The sequence below is a fragment of the Euwallacea similis genome, chromosome 2 (assembly GCF_039881205.1).
Source record: "Euwallacea similis isolate ESF13 chromosome 2, ESF131.1, whole genome shotgun sequence".
Classification (NCBI taxonomy): domain Eukaryota; kingdom Metazoa; phylum Arthropoda; class Insecta; order Coleoptera; family Curculionidae; genus Euwallacea; species Euwallacea similis.
In genome coordinates this window covers 2,825,535-2,842,356 of record NC_089610.1, presented here as the reverse complement: position 1 = coordinate 2,842,356, position 16,822 = coordinate 2,825,535, and the positions used below count along the sequence as shown (strand labels likewise).

The following is a 16,822-nucleotide window of genomic DNA, read 5'->3' as shown; positions in this document are numbered from 1 at the left end:
TTTCAAAGTTTTTTAAACTTTTCATTTGAGTGCGATAAAAGTGAAAACAATCTCGGGAGTAATAATATTAAAAAAAAACTTCGGGAAAACTCTTTCACCGAAACAAGTAAAATGCTGCCTCATCTTAAATTTTTCAGGGTCATTATTCGTTGAATCATGACTAAGGAACGACTTTTCGCGGAATATTATATTATCGAATGAAACTGTCTTCTCTTGAGACCGTTCATTTTTAATTATTATCCAAAGATTCACCCTGATGAATATTTACAAAAGTGATCAAATTTTTCCACCTGTCGAAAAAGGGCTGAATCGATGGCAAGTAAATAAAATTTCTTAAACAACCAGACAAGGGATCTTTGGATCTTTGGAGTAAAAGTTAAGTGTCAGGAAAAATACGAGCGTGGAAATTCCGATCGAGTTAATTAAAAATAACGAGCTTAATTGGTCTTTTATTTACGGACGAACGAACGAAAAATTGGAGCCGCGTGCCTTTATTAAAAATGTCCAAGTTTGCCTCACTAATTGGCAAGATTTCAGTTCAATTGCTCATTATTCCCGAAAGTTCTGCTTGATTATAGGCAAAGAGAAAAAACCTGATAATCCAAATTCTCTGCAAATTATTGGACCATAACAAGAAAACACCCTGTCAACTTCGAAAACATCCTCCCTGCTTTAATTTGAAAGGTGTACCTTATCCAGTGGAGAAATCTGGAAGTAATGTAATCTACGGGAAAGCCTGTCGCATACAGCTGTGTGTACCTTGTTTGCTTTTGAAATGAAGACGGGTTGATGAAGTTTGTTTAATACAAGCAGCTGCTTTTATAATGACGATGAAAACGACAGTTATTGATTAAAACATGCAAATCTGACAGAAATGTAAATATCCCAGATATAGATCCCATACAAAGAGTTCCAAAAACATATCGAAAAACTTTAAAAGGTGATGGGAGACATCAATACAATTTTTTTTCTTTAATAAACCTATGCCCGCAAAAGTGCCATTAGAGCTGTAAAGCAAATAAAAGATTTTAAGTTATGTGAAATAATCAAATTAATTCTTAATTTAGTTGGACACCACGGTTTGTCTGTGAACATTTTTTCTTTCAACTACATTCGTTGTTAGGAAATACAAACATTTCTTTATCACAATTAGACATTCCACAGATGCCAATTTTCAGATCGTAGTAGGTATTATTTGTACATTATGATTATTCACTTGACATAGTAACATTCATTTTGTTGATTTTTAAATTAAAATTTATATTAAAAATGGAAGTTAATTTCTCATTTGAAGAAACTTAGCGATTGCACTAATTGACAGAGGAAGTTCTGTAGCCTGGCCCGCGCGTTCTCCTGATCTCAACTCCCTGGATTTTTTCTTTTAGAGTTATCTGAAATCTCTGGGCTACGAAACGCCTATTTGCAATGAGGAAGATCTCTTAACAAGAATAATGGCCAGTTGCACACATCTAGCAGCTATTCCCAAAATATTCGATAGGGTCCGCGAGTCAATGAACCGACGGCGCAATTTTTGTGTTGAAATAAATGGTCACCATTTTGAACAATTACTGTAAGCCATCATTTATTTATCAACAAAACCACGTCAAACACAAACAGAAAGTTATTATAATGACCAAAACTATATTGCTTTTTTCTGCACGGTTCATTTGCGGGTATATGTTTATTTAAGAAACAAAGTTTATATTGGTGTGTCCCACTATTCCTTAAAGATTGTCGGTATATCTTTTGAACACCCTGTATCCATCTATTTCCATCACGGGGACTTTTCCGGTTTCCATTATACTCCTCTGGATTAGCTTCATATAAGGAAGAGTTCTCTTAGAGACACTTTCTAAACCCAGCAAGGTTTCCTTTTATTTATGCCGTTATGACTCGAGATAGGCAACCATTTAGGATTTAATGAAATAAAATGTCTCAGTGGAATTAAAAAAGGATTATAGCCTAGAAAGTTTTGCAACTGTAAATTTCCTTTCAACGGGAAAAGCTGATCTCAGATTACAAGGTAGAGGGTGCTGCAGACTGAAGTAAATTGCGAAAGTTGGTCAAAAAAAACGTGTCTCAACACGTTGCTAAAGCACAATATGTAAGAAGAGTTTGCTTTTGGCAAGTAAATAATTACGAAATATTTACTTGCGAAATTGAAGTTCCTTTTTATTTTGCTATGTAAAAGTCATTCAAAATAATTACGTTCAACGGGTGGCTTCAGCGGTAAGAGAGGTGTTGAATTCTTTCGATTTGAAAGATTGATGTAAAGAGGAAGTAAATTATCAAATCTTTTTTGGTTAAAGTATCCTTTTTGATTTACTTTTCGTCAAAATTTAAAGTTGAAATCCAAAATTATTATAGGATATTATTCAATTATCCTGAACATGGAGAAGTCCAAATTATTCTTCTAGGTGTTCAGTGAATATCGATGAATATCTGAAAATCCGTGTTCTACTTTTCTTTCGATCTTCGAGAACATAAATCGCCTCCACGAAAGTCTAAATTGAAAAACTTGGATCGTCGTGGATATCGTCTCGTTGACGTCACAGACCAATTGGCTCCACCAAATAGAGCCATTGAATTTTTCCTCTATGTAAATGTCTCTGCATATTCTCTGCGGTGAAGTCTTCATTGATTTATACTGGAAACTCTGCAAAATCACGGCAACAATGCCGGTAATAATGTAACCTTAAGCAAATATGCATATACGTTTCGCAAGAAGCTCTTCTAGGTATTTTCGTACTTTGCCGAATGGCAAAACGTGTTTGGGAATACAGAATTCCCTAATCACTTTGTCTGATTTTATGCTGATAAGGGCCGCACTATGTACATAAGGCAGACCAGGCTTTTTTTCAGACTCTAAGTGGGTATAGAATATTTACTTTTAAAGATATTTTTCGGCTGTGCTGTGTGGCCAAATTTGGTTTACATGTGTGGGTATCTTGAGAACTATAAGATCTGAACAAACAGTTAAATAGAAAAAAGGTTGGAGAGAAATTAGAGGCCAATGCGATGTTGTTTTGAACGCAATTTTAAGTTTTTCCGTTTTTGAATTATTTTCAAAAAACTTCTGTTTTCGAAAAAGTACTGTAAATCCCCAAAATTAAAATATTTTTGAAATCTATAAGAATATCGTCATGGCAACTTTTCGCGAGCTATCCACATGTGCTTGCAGATTGCACTAACACTGCTTTTACCTATTTCAAAAATATTTTAAATTCAAGACTTTATAGTACTTTTTCGAAGACAGAAGTTCTTAGTTTTTTGAAAATAACTCAAGAAAACGGAAAAACTTAAAATCATTTCCAAGAAACATCGAGCTCATCATTAAATCATTTGGTATAATTTTCTCATACTCGTCATGTTTCTGTATCTTTTAGGTCTCAAAAGACCCGCACGTAGGCTCAATTTAGCCCATACTATTTCATTTACAGCGCCATTAGTCAAACTACCTCTAAAGAGGACGGTTTTATTAATCCGGTTATTTTGAGGCTTGGATTAAAGCTCACATTTTTGAGCTTCGTTTACAAATCCATATGTAACACAAGCTTATAATTCAAGCTGCTTCAGAGGATAATTTGAGAGTTTATCAAGGGTTTAAATATCAAACTTTAATTAACGAACTTTGGAGTTCCCTTCTTGTCGAAACAGTTACCAATTATCGTAAGATATATTAAGGTTAAATTGCCTCAATAATAATGATTATGCATACATGGTGCTTCAGATATTTTGGATTTAATAATTGACATGAGCTTAGAGCTTGATGTTTGAGGTAATGAGCTCGAAGTGAAATATTACTGGCATTTCCTCTTGTAAATAGGTATTTTTAGCTTGCATAAAGGGTAGGTAATCGCAGTGAATCAAATGTCTAAAAATAGATATAAATGCTTCTTGTCCTATTTGCGCAACAGTAATTTCACGAACGGTTCAATTTTCGCTTCTATACAATTTTGAAAAAGTCGCTCGTTTCAAATTACAAGCACCTGTGTCAAATTTGAACGATTGAATTAGGGACAATGAGTTGGGATTGTGTTTGCTGTTTTACATGTACTTTGGTTTCAAAGTCGGGTTTTGATATCAATATAATACACTCGCTTTCAAAATGCTTGCACCCTCCCTGTTACTACAAGCAAAAAATTAATACATGCACAATAGCAGTATTAATAAAAAAGCAACTTATTTACACCTGTAAAATATACAATATAAGAACTCTATTAATCCACATACCTAAGTCAGTGACAAGTGCATACTACCTTCATCACTTAATCTTATCACTATATGTAATGAATTAGAGGATGGATTCATCTTTATGGACGACAATGCCGGACCACATCTCTCCAGAGCTGTTCAAGAAACAGTGGAAAATCGCCATATCACGAGATTAGAATGGCCGGCGATATCACCTGACACGAACTCCATAGAACACGTATGATATTTCGTCCCATGAGCCATTTTTAACCATAACTCACCGCGAAATACACAGGTTGTTGCTGCTACAGAAGAAGGGACGAATATTCGTCTAGAAACAATAATTAATTTGATTATAGGAATGTCTATACGCATATCGCATTAATAAGGAGTGAAGGTTCAAACATTGAATATTCATTGTTGTTGTCGTATTGTCAATGTTTTGTTTTTTAACACAATTTAACTTTTAATTTTTGAAATTTTTGCATTGCAATTTTGGTTTGTGGTTTATACCTGTTAGTTATTTTCGATAAATCATACTATCACATTTCTTGTCAGCACTAAATTAATACTTTTCACTGGGGTTTTAAAACGTTTTACAAAACTTTGCAAAAATCAGTATAAATAGAGCGCACAAGATTTCTGAGAGCGAGTGTATTTCAAGAAAAAAGCACAAACTATACGTTATAGTTCCTAAACCTGCAATTTTTTCTTCCAGGGGTTATAAGTGAAGTGAACAACAGTCAAAGATCATAGGTTTGGCAGAACTTAAATCTACATTTCCACACTCTTTGATCCATAAAACACCTCAAAAGATTGTTAGCATATGTCCACAATGAGAAAGAACTAGACATTTATGGTAGCAAAGCAATAGTGAAAACATAGATGCTCTAACTGCTCAGATTTTTAAGAAATTTGGGGAAACCAAACCAATGCAGTTTTGAGAAAAAACTTGATAAATCCTTTATTTCCGAAAAACAGAATCTGTAATAATGTGCTTGAAACAGCTTTTTGATTGCAATCTGCTGATAAAGATGAAATTTTAAGATAACTTTTGGGTTTTCTGGAAAGTTCCATAATTGCAATCTTATACCCTTGAGACCACCCCTGCAGTCTATTTTGCCTGATAAACTCCTGTATTAGATTTGTAGGTGTAAGATAAACTAAAAATTTCAACTGAAATTATGGTGCAATATTGAAATTTTCCAGGATGATTGATTGATATGATCCGAGTGCACATCCGTGATTGTCAATATGGAGCTCCCGGTAAGTTTTATTCCATCAAGTAAATTTGAAAGTCCAATATTGATGACTGCAACTTTACAACTTTGGAAAATATTTGTCCTGGAAATACTCGGAGTGCATTTTCAAAGTTCAATACCCAGCGGTTTCGAATTTATTTTAAGCTTGGAGAAATTATTTTAAAATACTCTCAAGTAGCCAATACTTTTCTGTGTTCCATTTCGTTTAGTTTTAATTAAATGGGACTTGCTACCCCCCCCACAAATGAAGAGGACTATTGTAACATAACTGGTGATGTTAATCTCGTACACCAATATAGCAATAAAAGGATAAAACAAGCCGGAACAAAAAAATAAAGGAAAATAAATTAAATAAAAAAATAATATATTTCTCCTCGACATGAAAAACCAAAAAAAAAAATTATGATAATAAAACGGTCCGCCTAGTTAACTAAATAGTAAATATAAGAAAAAAATATCTCTACATTCACAGCATTTCTTTGGAAGAATTATTACAAAATCCAACTGTCTAACTAAGTAATGTTCTTTATAAAGGGTGTATTTTTAAAAACTTGCCCCCAGATTTCTAGAAATGTAAACTAAAATTAAAAATGCTGAGACACGTAGACCTTAGAATGCAGGGGGAAGACGAAGAATAAAAAAAGTTTTTACTCCCAATCGACAATACCGCAGGGGTGGCAATCCTTTCTTTTTTTTTTTAATAGAGAACATAAGTCGAGTAACACATCATTTTAAAGGTCTTCTAACTCTCTAAACAACCGTGCCAAAATGTTGGTATTTTTGTTTAAATTAATTGAAAAAATAGGTCATTTCGTAGAATTATCAAAAGAAAAACGAACAAGAAAGCCCGCTCTGTGCCAACTTAGGAGATCATTTTTCCATGACTTTCTTATTATTATTTATCGTACGATTTTATTATTGGAAACAGTGTCAATTCCAGCAAAATACCGTTATTGAGAAATGATCAAAGAGGTGCAGTTATTGTTAGTGCAAAAACGGTTTATTCTTGAGAAGAAAGGATTGAAATATTTTTTTTGTATGGAGCGCAACACCGGTGTGCCAGAGCAACGGCCAGGATTTTCAATCAGAATAACTCTGGTAAGCATTTAAGTCACCAGCATGTTAAGAATTTGGTTGATAAATTCACAAACATTGGATCAGTGTCTAATGTGAAGTGAACAAATAACTGGATGTTGCACGATGACACCAAAATTGAAGTATTAAGGTTGTTTGCTGCAGAATCTACCAGCTTTTTATGAAACCCTTCTTCAGTATCTGGGTTGTTTAACAGCTCAGTATGTAAGGTGTTGAAGATGCACAAGTTTCAAATTCACCAGCCGCTTACAGAAAATGGTCGTGATAGAAGAATTCAATTTTGTGAAGAAATGTACCATCGTATTAATGAAACTCCTTATTTAGTCAAGAATATTTGCTTCAATGATGAGAGTTCTTTTTTGAATGGGGAAGTTAACTAACATAACTATTGTTATTGGAATGATACAAATCCCATCAGTTTCTGGAAAAACATACTCAATGGCCATAGAAGCTTAATGTTTGAACAGGAATTCTTGGGAATGCAATTATCAGACCAATATTCCTTGATGGCAAATTAAACAGACAACAGTTCTTCGATTTTCTTCAGGATTTATTCAATCCCCTAATTACTGATGCTCGGAAAGACCAGTTAGACGATAATGGACACCCAATATTGGATGAGGATTTATTACATTTTCAACAGGAGAGTGCCCCTCCGCATTATGTTTTACTGGTTCGACAGTTTCTTGACAATAACTTTCCTGGAAGATGAATTCGCGGAAGAGGTACAATCAGGTGACCAGTTAGATCTCCCGATCTTGCACCTCTCAATTTCTTCCTTTGGGGATATCTTAAAAGTATGGTTTACACGACTCCTGTACATAGTCTTTAAATATTACGTCAAAGAATAGTAGAAGCGTCGTGACATTCCACAGCCGATGTTTGAAGAAGTGCGACGAGAGTTTGAAAACCGTTTGTATCATTGCATGAAAAATAATGAAATGCATTTCGAACATCTCTTGAAAAATTAAAAATTATTAAAAACTTTGAATAAAAATACTAACATGTTAGCACGGTTGTTTAGAGAATTGGAAAACTTTTAAAATGATGAGTCATTTGATCCATGTGTCCTATTTAAAAAAACGAAGGGGTTGCTACCCCTGCGATATTGTCAATTGGGGATAAGAACTTTTTTAATTCTTCATTTTCCTCCTCCATTTTAAGGTCTACATGTTTCAGCATTTTTAACTTTAGTTTCCACTTCTGAAAGTCTGGGGGCAAGTTTTTAAAAATACACCCAGTATATTCACAGCATTTCCTCAGAGTAATTACTACAAATAACGGTTGAATGTTCTAGACAAAGGAATTTATTACATCTTGACAAAAATATTTTGTTTTTCTGTTTTGTTTGAAACTGCGTACTTGGCAACGTTCAAATACCTGTGCTTCATCTCTTCTAGATTTCTCATCCAGAAATTAAAAAATTTGTTTAATTCTCTCTCTGATTAGACGAGGTATATGCTTGTCAGCTTGTCTCATTATCATGTGGTTTCGAGTTAAACTGACAGAAACTTACGTCAAAAATGTTCTTCTGAGTTGAGCTTTGCCTGCACTTTCGTTAAATTTGTAAATTACATACGAGTTAATTCGGATAACATTTAAAAAAGCATAAAATATACCTAATCAAACATAGATGGAATCACCCAGTATTTACGGAAAAAAAAATTTTGCAAAAATATAACCAACGAGAATAAAAATCGAATATATCCACTATGAACAGTTGAATTCATAAAAACATAATTAAATTTTTTCCTTTACTGTCGATTTTAGTGTTCTGATGTAGCCTTAGTGAAGTTATAAGTTTTTTCTTTCCACAAATTTTATTAAAAATGCCTCATGTGGGGTTATAAGACGTTCAGACGGAGAGAATTATTGCTTATTCAGAACAGGGCATGTCCCAAAGGGAAATTGCGCGAACGCTAGGAGTTACACAAGGGGTTGTTTTAAAAACTTATTCAAGATTTCTGGAGTTGGGAGCCCTAAAAAATAGACCAAGAAGTCGTAGAAAAGTCACTAGAGAAAGTCAGGACCGTTTTTTAGCTCAAATAGTGAGAGAAATCTCATAACATTCCACCCCGAGCTTCAAAAGCAGCTTTTGCAAGCTACAGGCGTTAGCATTTCAGGGAAACTGTCAGGAAAGATTTCGAAGCGTTTTCAGCACAAGATACCTAAGAGTTTCAGCCCTATTAGCGCAAAATAAAGTTGACCGTTTAAATTGGTGTTTAAAGCACCAAAATTGGACAATTAAAGACTGGCTAAGTGTCTTGTTTTCGGATGAAACCAGAATTGGCCTACAATCAAATAACCAGCGAATTCGTGCTTTAAGACATAATGGGAGACAGGCTAGGTTTCGAGCCGCTCGATTTATTTCCAAATACAAAAGAGGAATTGTAATGTTTTGAGGTGGCATTATGATTGGTGAAAAAACTCCTTTAATTCCCATTAGACAAACACTAATAGGTCCAAGGTATATGGATCTGCATAGTGCTGCATCCCGTAGTAAGGTTCTGGAGAGGTGTTTTTGGTTATTCTTTTTTATTCATACAAGATAATGCACCTCCATATATCAGCAGAGTTAGTCGAAATTTTTTTGAACTGGAAAATGTGACAGTCTTATATTGGCCTTCTTGTTCACCGGATCTTAATCCAATAGAGTACTTGTGAGATAAGGTTAAGCAATTCTGGATAAGATTAAAAGAAGAATTAGAGCACGTCAAAATACCCCTGGCCACGCCGAACAATTAATACAAGCAGTTTTAGAAAAATGGAGAAATGTGGTCTAAGAAGGGATTAATAATTTAATAGTGAGCATGCCTCATCGAATTCGTTCTTGTATTATTACTAAAGGACGCAATACTAATTATTAAATTCAAAAAAACTTATTTTTCTTTAATTTTCATTTACCTTACATTTAATTTTCAGACAAATTTACATTTTTTGTCATTATTTTTTTAGTTTAGAATTTGTTTTCTGCAATAAAACGTTTTTGGATAAATTGCTTTTTATCTTCAAATGATTTTTTTCAAGTGTAATACTGTTTTTTCGCAATTACTGAGTTATTTGTGTTACGAACTGCGTCATACTTTGAAGATAACTGATAAACTATATCAACTTCTTTGATTAGTTGTAGCCTATTATAATAATTTCGGTTTTTCCGTGAGTTAATGAATTTCATCGTCATCGTGCATAAAAGATATTAGCAAAAATTTTTCTTAAGTTTTGAAACATGCGATACCAAGGTTCAATTTTCTCTAAATGCAAACATACCTGAGGGTATATTTATATCGCGGCCTTCTAAAAACCTTATTGGTAATTGCTTCTTATGTTTGCGAATTGTTCCCAAGCACGTTAACTTGTGTTCTTTTAGTAATTTCTAACAAAGTTCAATATTGGTAAACTAGTTGTCCGTTATTAGGTTCCTACAACTTTCAGTAATTGGTTGAACCAGCCTGGTTATTACACCACTAGAAGAATTACTGATGACAAAAGGAGAATGTTTTGGTTGTTTGTCAACGTTAACTTCTATATTAGCAGTGTGGAACATTTTTGCATCTGCTAATGCATAGATTTTGGTACCATACGTAACAGGTTTTGAAGGTATATGTGTATATTGCCTAAATAAACATCTCCCTCGAAATGCCACCAGCATTTCATCTATGGTTGTTGTTTGAGATAGATTGAAATTTGTTTTGCAGGCTTTATTAATTATTTTAAAGATGTCACGAACTGGTGTTAATTAATTTGTGGTTCTTCTGGCATTCCCTGTTTCACTGTTATCAAATCTCAGATGCCTCAAAGTGAAAAAGAGCGTTGTTGAGACATCGCCAAACGAAAATGTTTTGGGGAATCTCCAGCAGTACTAAACATCTCAAGGCAATTAAGCCTATTCATTTTCTTAACCCCAGCTAGATATTATATAATAAGCCTATATGTACTTCTATTTCTAAGACATCAGTTGGTCTTATACAGGGTGTCTGATTTTCGAGCCGCAGCATGGGCATCTCCATTATTTGAGAGATACAAAGTCGATTAAATTAGAGCAAAGTTGTGCAATTTAAAGCTCAATAAAACGCTTTTTGAAAATCAAAAAATTTCGACTACTTCCGAAGATATCCGGAAAAAATCGAAATAAAAAAAATATCCAGGGTTTATTTGAACATAAACAAATAAACCTAATTTCACTTAAGTGACTCCGTTTACCTTTATTATTTGTTGGATTTTATTAAAACTAGTCTTTTTCAAGGCTCCATGGACTTGTGTCTCGATTAGTTAAAGTTTTCTAAGTGCTAAAAGTAATGTTTACATTCACACAAAAAGCCTTTATGGTTGAATCTTATTTTCGGAATGGACAGTTCATAAACGGAGAACGGGCCTTTGAAATTCAACTCTGCCTTCAAGAGTTCCGTGAAAAATTTTCCCACATTTCAGTGCTGGAATCGCAATTTCGCCACACTTTGCATTATGTTGTAAAATTGTTTCGTGAAACTGGCAGTGTTCAAAGGAAATCGGGAAGTGCGAGACCAACTAAACGAAGCCCGGAACTTGTTGAAAATGTGAGGCGAGTAGTAGATGACAATCCCAGCAAATCTTTAAGAACACTTTCTCAACAAGTGGGTGTATCGCCTAGCACTTGTCACTTAATTCTTAAAAATAAACTCTAAATGGAGTAAGTAAATAAATATTAATTAGATTTATTTGTTTCATTTTTTCTTGACCGCTAGTAAAAATTAAAATTAAAAGTTAGGTTAGGTTTATTTATCTATGTCCGAAATTACGTAGAACATATCAAAGACATACGGGCTCGGGGTCAAATAGTTTCAAAGCCAACATGAGCGGAATTTTTTTTAACGTACGGTATAATAACGTAAATTAGCTTATGGACAGTGTTTATTCCACAAGGCTGATTGATCTTTCCTTGTATGAATTAATAAGCTTTTATTACTTTTACTGCAATCCTTGAAAGGCTTGTTATTTTGCTTTATGTTTCAGTCTCGGCCGATGTTCCCGCCGCTAAATCTAAATTATCTGGTTCTTGTTCGCTTTCTTAATTTTTACCTCTTGTTTCACCATAGTCCTCATTTCCATCTCTATAATCGTCGTAAAAAAATTAATTTTCTTCATTATCTGTCAGAAATTCTGTTGCAAATCTTTCTAAACGTGCTTGAGTTTTTTCGTAACTTATTTCTTTAAAATCCATAAAAAAATTATCATTAAAGTTTATAATAATTATTAACTAATCTATATCGCGTATGTTGTGGCGCACCGATAGACGTGTACTACCCCTTTCAGTGTTCGTACTAGACTGAGACATCCGAAGGCGGTAGATGGTCAAAATTGATACGTGTAACTCGACGCATACAGCCATCTAACGTACGGTTACGAAATTAACTCTCTTTTACAATGTTACTGATCTCTCACACCATACGTCCTTATGGAGGATTCAGGTCACAAAATTGATGCTCGATTATATCAATATACCGTGCGGCGCTAAATTGTCCCCCTCTCCACCGTGTTACTTTTTAACAAATTTTTTTTTTTTTTAATTCAAAAGCAGCATTAAATATTAGGTGCACAAATAAGTTTCGAGAGTTTCTTTGTATCTTTGAAAGTATATTGTTTACACTTCAGTTCAATGACACATACTGATTTTTACAGGGAAGTGATGACGCTTTAACAAGAATATGGCCAACAAAAACAAACAAGATGGTTTGATGTGATTTAGTGTTAGTTATGCCATCTGTCGTAAATCCCTCAAAACTTATCTGTACCCCTAATATGACAACAAATATTATCTTTTGACATTTGTTTATTTTTTTAAATATTGCTCACGTCGCCGGTAGTTCAAAATGGCTGTTTTTTTAAATTGAAATATGAATCAAGTGACACCTCAAATTAAAGGTTTTTCGAAGCTACATACAATGATGTATTGCGAATCAAAATTTATCGATTAGTTTTTGGAAAAAGCAGCTATAAATTTGGTAAAAAATGCAACACAAACTCAGTTAAATAGTACGTAAACAATGAATACACTCTTTTATTGATAGGAAATTGGTTTGTTTTCGATTTTGTGCTCACAAACAGTCTTTGGTTATTGTTATTTATGTATTTGTTCTTTTTTATTTTTTTTAACCGTACAATTTAGAGCCGTATAATCAATTAACATGGAAAGGAAAAATTGAAAATATCCCCGGCAGGAAAAAGCTTTTGTTAGATTTTTTCGTTATGTGCATGTAGCTTTTATGACCTTTTCAGTGATTTGAAGTGCGAATTGAATACAATAAATTAATAAATCGTCCCAATGATTGATGAAAAGTCCGCTCAGCTGCTACAGCAGCTACAAGCTGATTGCTGGTAAATAATTACCAACGATTTGCCTTTTCGACTGAACAAGTTAAGTTAATTAATCATACATTTTCCCTATATTCGCCTATTCTACCACCGCTGAATATTCAATCCAGTTTCGAATTAGTTTCGCAACTTCGATATGGCCATCTGCAATTTAAGTTTACTTTTGGCACATACGTATTCAGAGTTGGAGGTTCGGGAAATTAGCCAATTTGTCCGCATAATACATAGTAATAATAGTTAATAGTAAGCGGAAATACTGTTTTGAGAGTTAGGTTCTGTTTGTAAATAAACAGAGCTACTTTGGGAACCTCTCAATTTCAATTAAGACCATTTCCCTTTAGGAATTGCTTGGATACTCCAAGAATAGCCTTTCAGACTGCTTTACTTGGGGCATTCACAGAAGTTATTCAAGTACCTTTAGGTCATTTTAGGTTAGGCTAATATTACAGCTATTACTTTAACTGTGTGAAGACTAGCTACATTTCGCATCGAATCTCTCTGTTGATTTCATAATCCTCAATATGCGACATAGTCAAAAAAATTATCGTCGAAGACGTGAGATTCGTTTAGATAGTGATGATACGCCAAGAAAGTTAAGTTCTCTCCTTTTCTCTTCTTATAACTTATACGGGTCTTTTTGATATATTTGTATAGATATTCAGTATTTCTGTCTAGCTGTTATGTACATACAGGGTGTCCCAACTATAATTTACATCCGATGAAATCTTCGATTTCGTCCAATTGTAGGAAAAACGCTAAAATACTCATATCTCAATTTTAACTTGAGGGGTTACCAAATATCATCTTGGTTTCAAAGTAATTTCTGCATCCCTCTAGCACCTAGAGCCACATCTTCAAAAACTTTAAGTAACCAGAGCTGAGTGGCACATTATTTTCAAATTACTTCTATTCTCCGTGCAACCACGTTTTTTTTCAAGTTTAAGCGATTTAAGCGAAACAACTTTACAAATTTTCAGGTCTCTAACCTAAATATTTTCTAAATTTGGCAAAAAAATAAATGAAAATTAAAATTTTCAACACTGTATTTATTCGAAATTATCAACTTTCGGGTAAAACACATTTTTTCTAATCGTCACCATTTCACCTATAGTATCTCCAACTTTCGGTTGTTCCATTGTTAACGAATCACCCTCTATAAATTTAAGTCGTTTTTTTTTTCAGGACACGTCCACAGTAAAGAGAGGCACTGGAAGGCGATGGACAAGTTTAAGGCAGCCTCCGAAATTGTTTAAAGGATCTTCAAACGAAAGCTGTAAGTAAAAAAGCAATATCGATGACTCCTATAAAGAGAACTAATGAAGATTAAGTTTTAACCGGAACAGACATTTAACAGTGGCTCTAAAAAAAGACCAAAAAGCGAAAAAATTAATCCTGATTTACGTTCTATATACCGGAATACTGTCGATATATTATTGGCTATATCTATCATATCTGTATTTTGTTCTTTCTTTCAATAATTTTCAGAAATGAAAACGAATCCATGCATTTTTAACACTTATGTAACAATTATCCATCTTAACACTTGTCTGATTAGTTGCAGAACTAAAGCATGCAAACCCGACTTCCGGAACTAGAACAAACCTAATCCTGTTTGCAAGTTTAGCCACAAAGTGTACTGTTGAGGTTAAGCTTCCCATATAAGGGAATTTAATATAGCATGAAGGCATGCAGCTTGCGGCAATTACTCGGTTTACCAATTATTCCCTACGGGAAACTGTGAAGTGAACATTTTCACTTCATTTTTTCCAGGTACAGACACAACAATTTCAACGCCCACTTCCACGGCTACAACCAGTCCTTTTTCCGGAGGTGGAGGAGGAGGTGGTGGAACTGGAGGTGTTGGTGGGGAGGGTATTAGGAAAAGCAACTGGCAGGTTATCGAGCACTTTGGTTCCAAAGATAAAGGCAGCTTATCGTCCAGTCTTATAGCTGTGAGTATAAGCAAAATCACATAAACATGTTTGTATTCCTCGGTGAATAATCCGTCTTTATCCAGGGCATTAAACATGACAGAAACAACTTTCTATATAATCCAGAAATGTTTGCTGTAGGAGTAAATCCACTGTCAAACGGTAATGAAAAAGTTCCTCCAGGGAAATAAGACAAAGCCCAACTTGAAACAATGTAATTACTTTTGAGATATAAGCCCAGTCCGAAATGATCACGCAATATTCCAGAAAGTTAATTATTTTTTTGTTTACCAAACTTCTAAAGGGGCTCGTCAATACTCTACCCGATATTTCCCCTTAAAGTTCAAGTTTCACTTTACAATATGGGTTTCAGCTAGTTTCTGTTTTAGAAAAAGCTTTGAATTACAATATTTTTTATGTTTGAGGATTTAGGGATTCTTCCTTGACGTATACTCTTCCTCATCTGTATGTACGCCTTAAGATTTCTGCAAGGAGAAAAAGATCATTTTTCTGGGTTTTCGGCACATTTCCTCCAAATTATCTGAAAATAAAATCGGCAATTTGAGGGGAATTCAATTTCATAAAATCTGGAACGATTCGGACGAAACCTGCATTCCAAGTAGGACAACTCCATCTTTTACAGCCCCTTCCGGGTTGTTGATCGGATAATTTTATGCGAAAATCGCGTGTCTCGGACTGTTCCTTAAATACTTAAATCGAGGATATACTTTGATAAAACTGTTGAAATAAATTGCTGGAATATTTAACGCAACTGATAGGTGGTAATTTGAAAAAAAAAAATTGAGATTTGTTACATATCCATAATTTTTTGCAAATGAATACTGCTAGTGGGATTGGAACTCGAATAGAAATTGATGAAATGACGCAACCACTAGAACATCACTACACAGTTGAATATTTTCCCACAATTTGTCCTCTAGATCGTCTATTTGTGGTGTAAACATCGTTGCCCCATCATTGTAATTTTCGTATAATAACAACTTGGTAAACTTAAATATCCACCATTGCTACAGAGCTTTGCTTAGGACGACAAAAAATAATAAATTTGATATCTTCACTAGAACAATCACTAACTAAATATTTTTCCAAACAAATTTTTTTTTGGAAAAATATTCAATTGGTTGCTGCATAGGTATTATTTTCCTTCACTTATACAGGGTGTCCCTAAAATGACTGTACAACGCTTGACTCAAAATGCCTTAATAAAAATTAAGACGTTCTAGGCAAACTTCCAATATTCAATGTTGCTAGATTTTGCTGGTACTGGACGCCAAAGTTCTCAATTTAATATCTTTTTTTTTAATAACTACTAAACGTTATTATCGGCTTTCACGAATTTTGTAACTAATTTGCACTTTGGCGTGATTTAACGTAAGCGGAATCTTCTTTTAATGCGTGGAAATATAAAGAAGAATAACGCGTGATTCATAAATTTTTTTGTACTTTTGTTACTCCCGTACGAATGATTTTAACTTTTTCTCTTCCATTAATTAACTTTATTTTGAAACTTTTTTACCTCTTGTAAAATTTTCTCCAGACATGCAGTTTCTCTAGAAAACAAATTATTTTCGATACCTTTCAATTCATCACTGTTGTTTAGTCGGAACGAAAACACGAAATAACTTCAAATGTTGACCGTTTTCCTGAATACATAAATAAATTCGTTTCAAAAATTAATCTGTACTTTGGGCATCGCGTCGGGCTTTTTTTGACGTTGTTTTCACAACAATGATGAATTGCAAGGTATTGTAAATAATTTTTTTGTAGAAAATCTATTTGCCTAATGAAAATTTTACAAAAGACAAAAAAGTTTCAAAAATAAAGTCAGCTGGTGGAAGAGAAAAAATTAAAGTAATTCTTATAGTAGAGGGTAACGAAAATATAAACTTTTATTTATGAACCATAAGTAATTCTTAATATTTCCACGTATTTAGATAATCCCGCTTAGTAACTCTTAGATCGAAAATTAGT

At 33.8% G+C, this 16,822-nt stretch overlaps 1 protein-coding gene across 2 annotated transcripts in view; it reads left to right on the top strand.

Moving 5' to 3' along the window:
• LOC136417308 (adenylate cyclase type 6) overlaps positions 1 to 16,822 on the top strand; it is a 168,877-nt gene that overhangs the window by 81,334 nt on the left and 70,721 nt on the right. For both annotated transcript variants that reach the window (XM_066402964.1, XM_066402955.1), the window contains 2 exons: positions 14,082 to 14,172; positions 14,670 to 14,851. In XM_066402964.1, the coding sequence (XP_066259061.1) occupies positions 14,082 to 14,172; positions 14,670 to 14,851 (273 nt within the window). The remainder of the gene's footprint in view (positions 1 to 14,081; positions 14,173 to 14,669; positions 14,852 to 16,822) is intronic.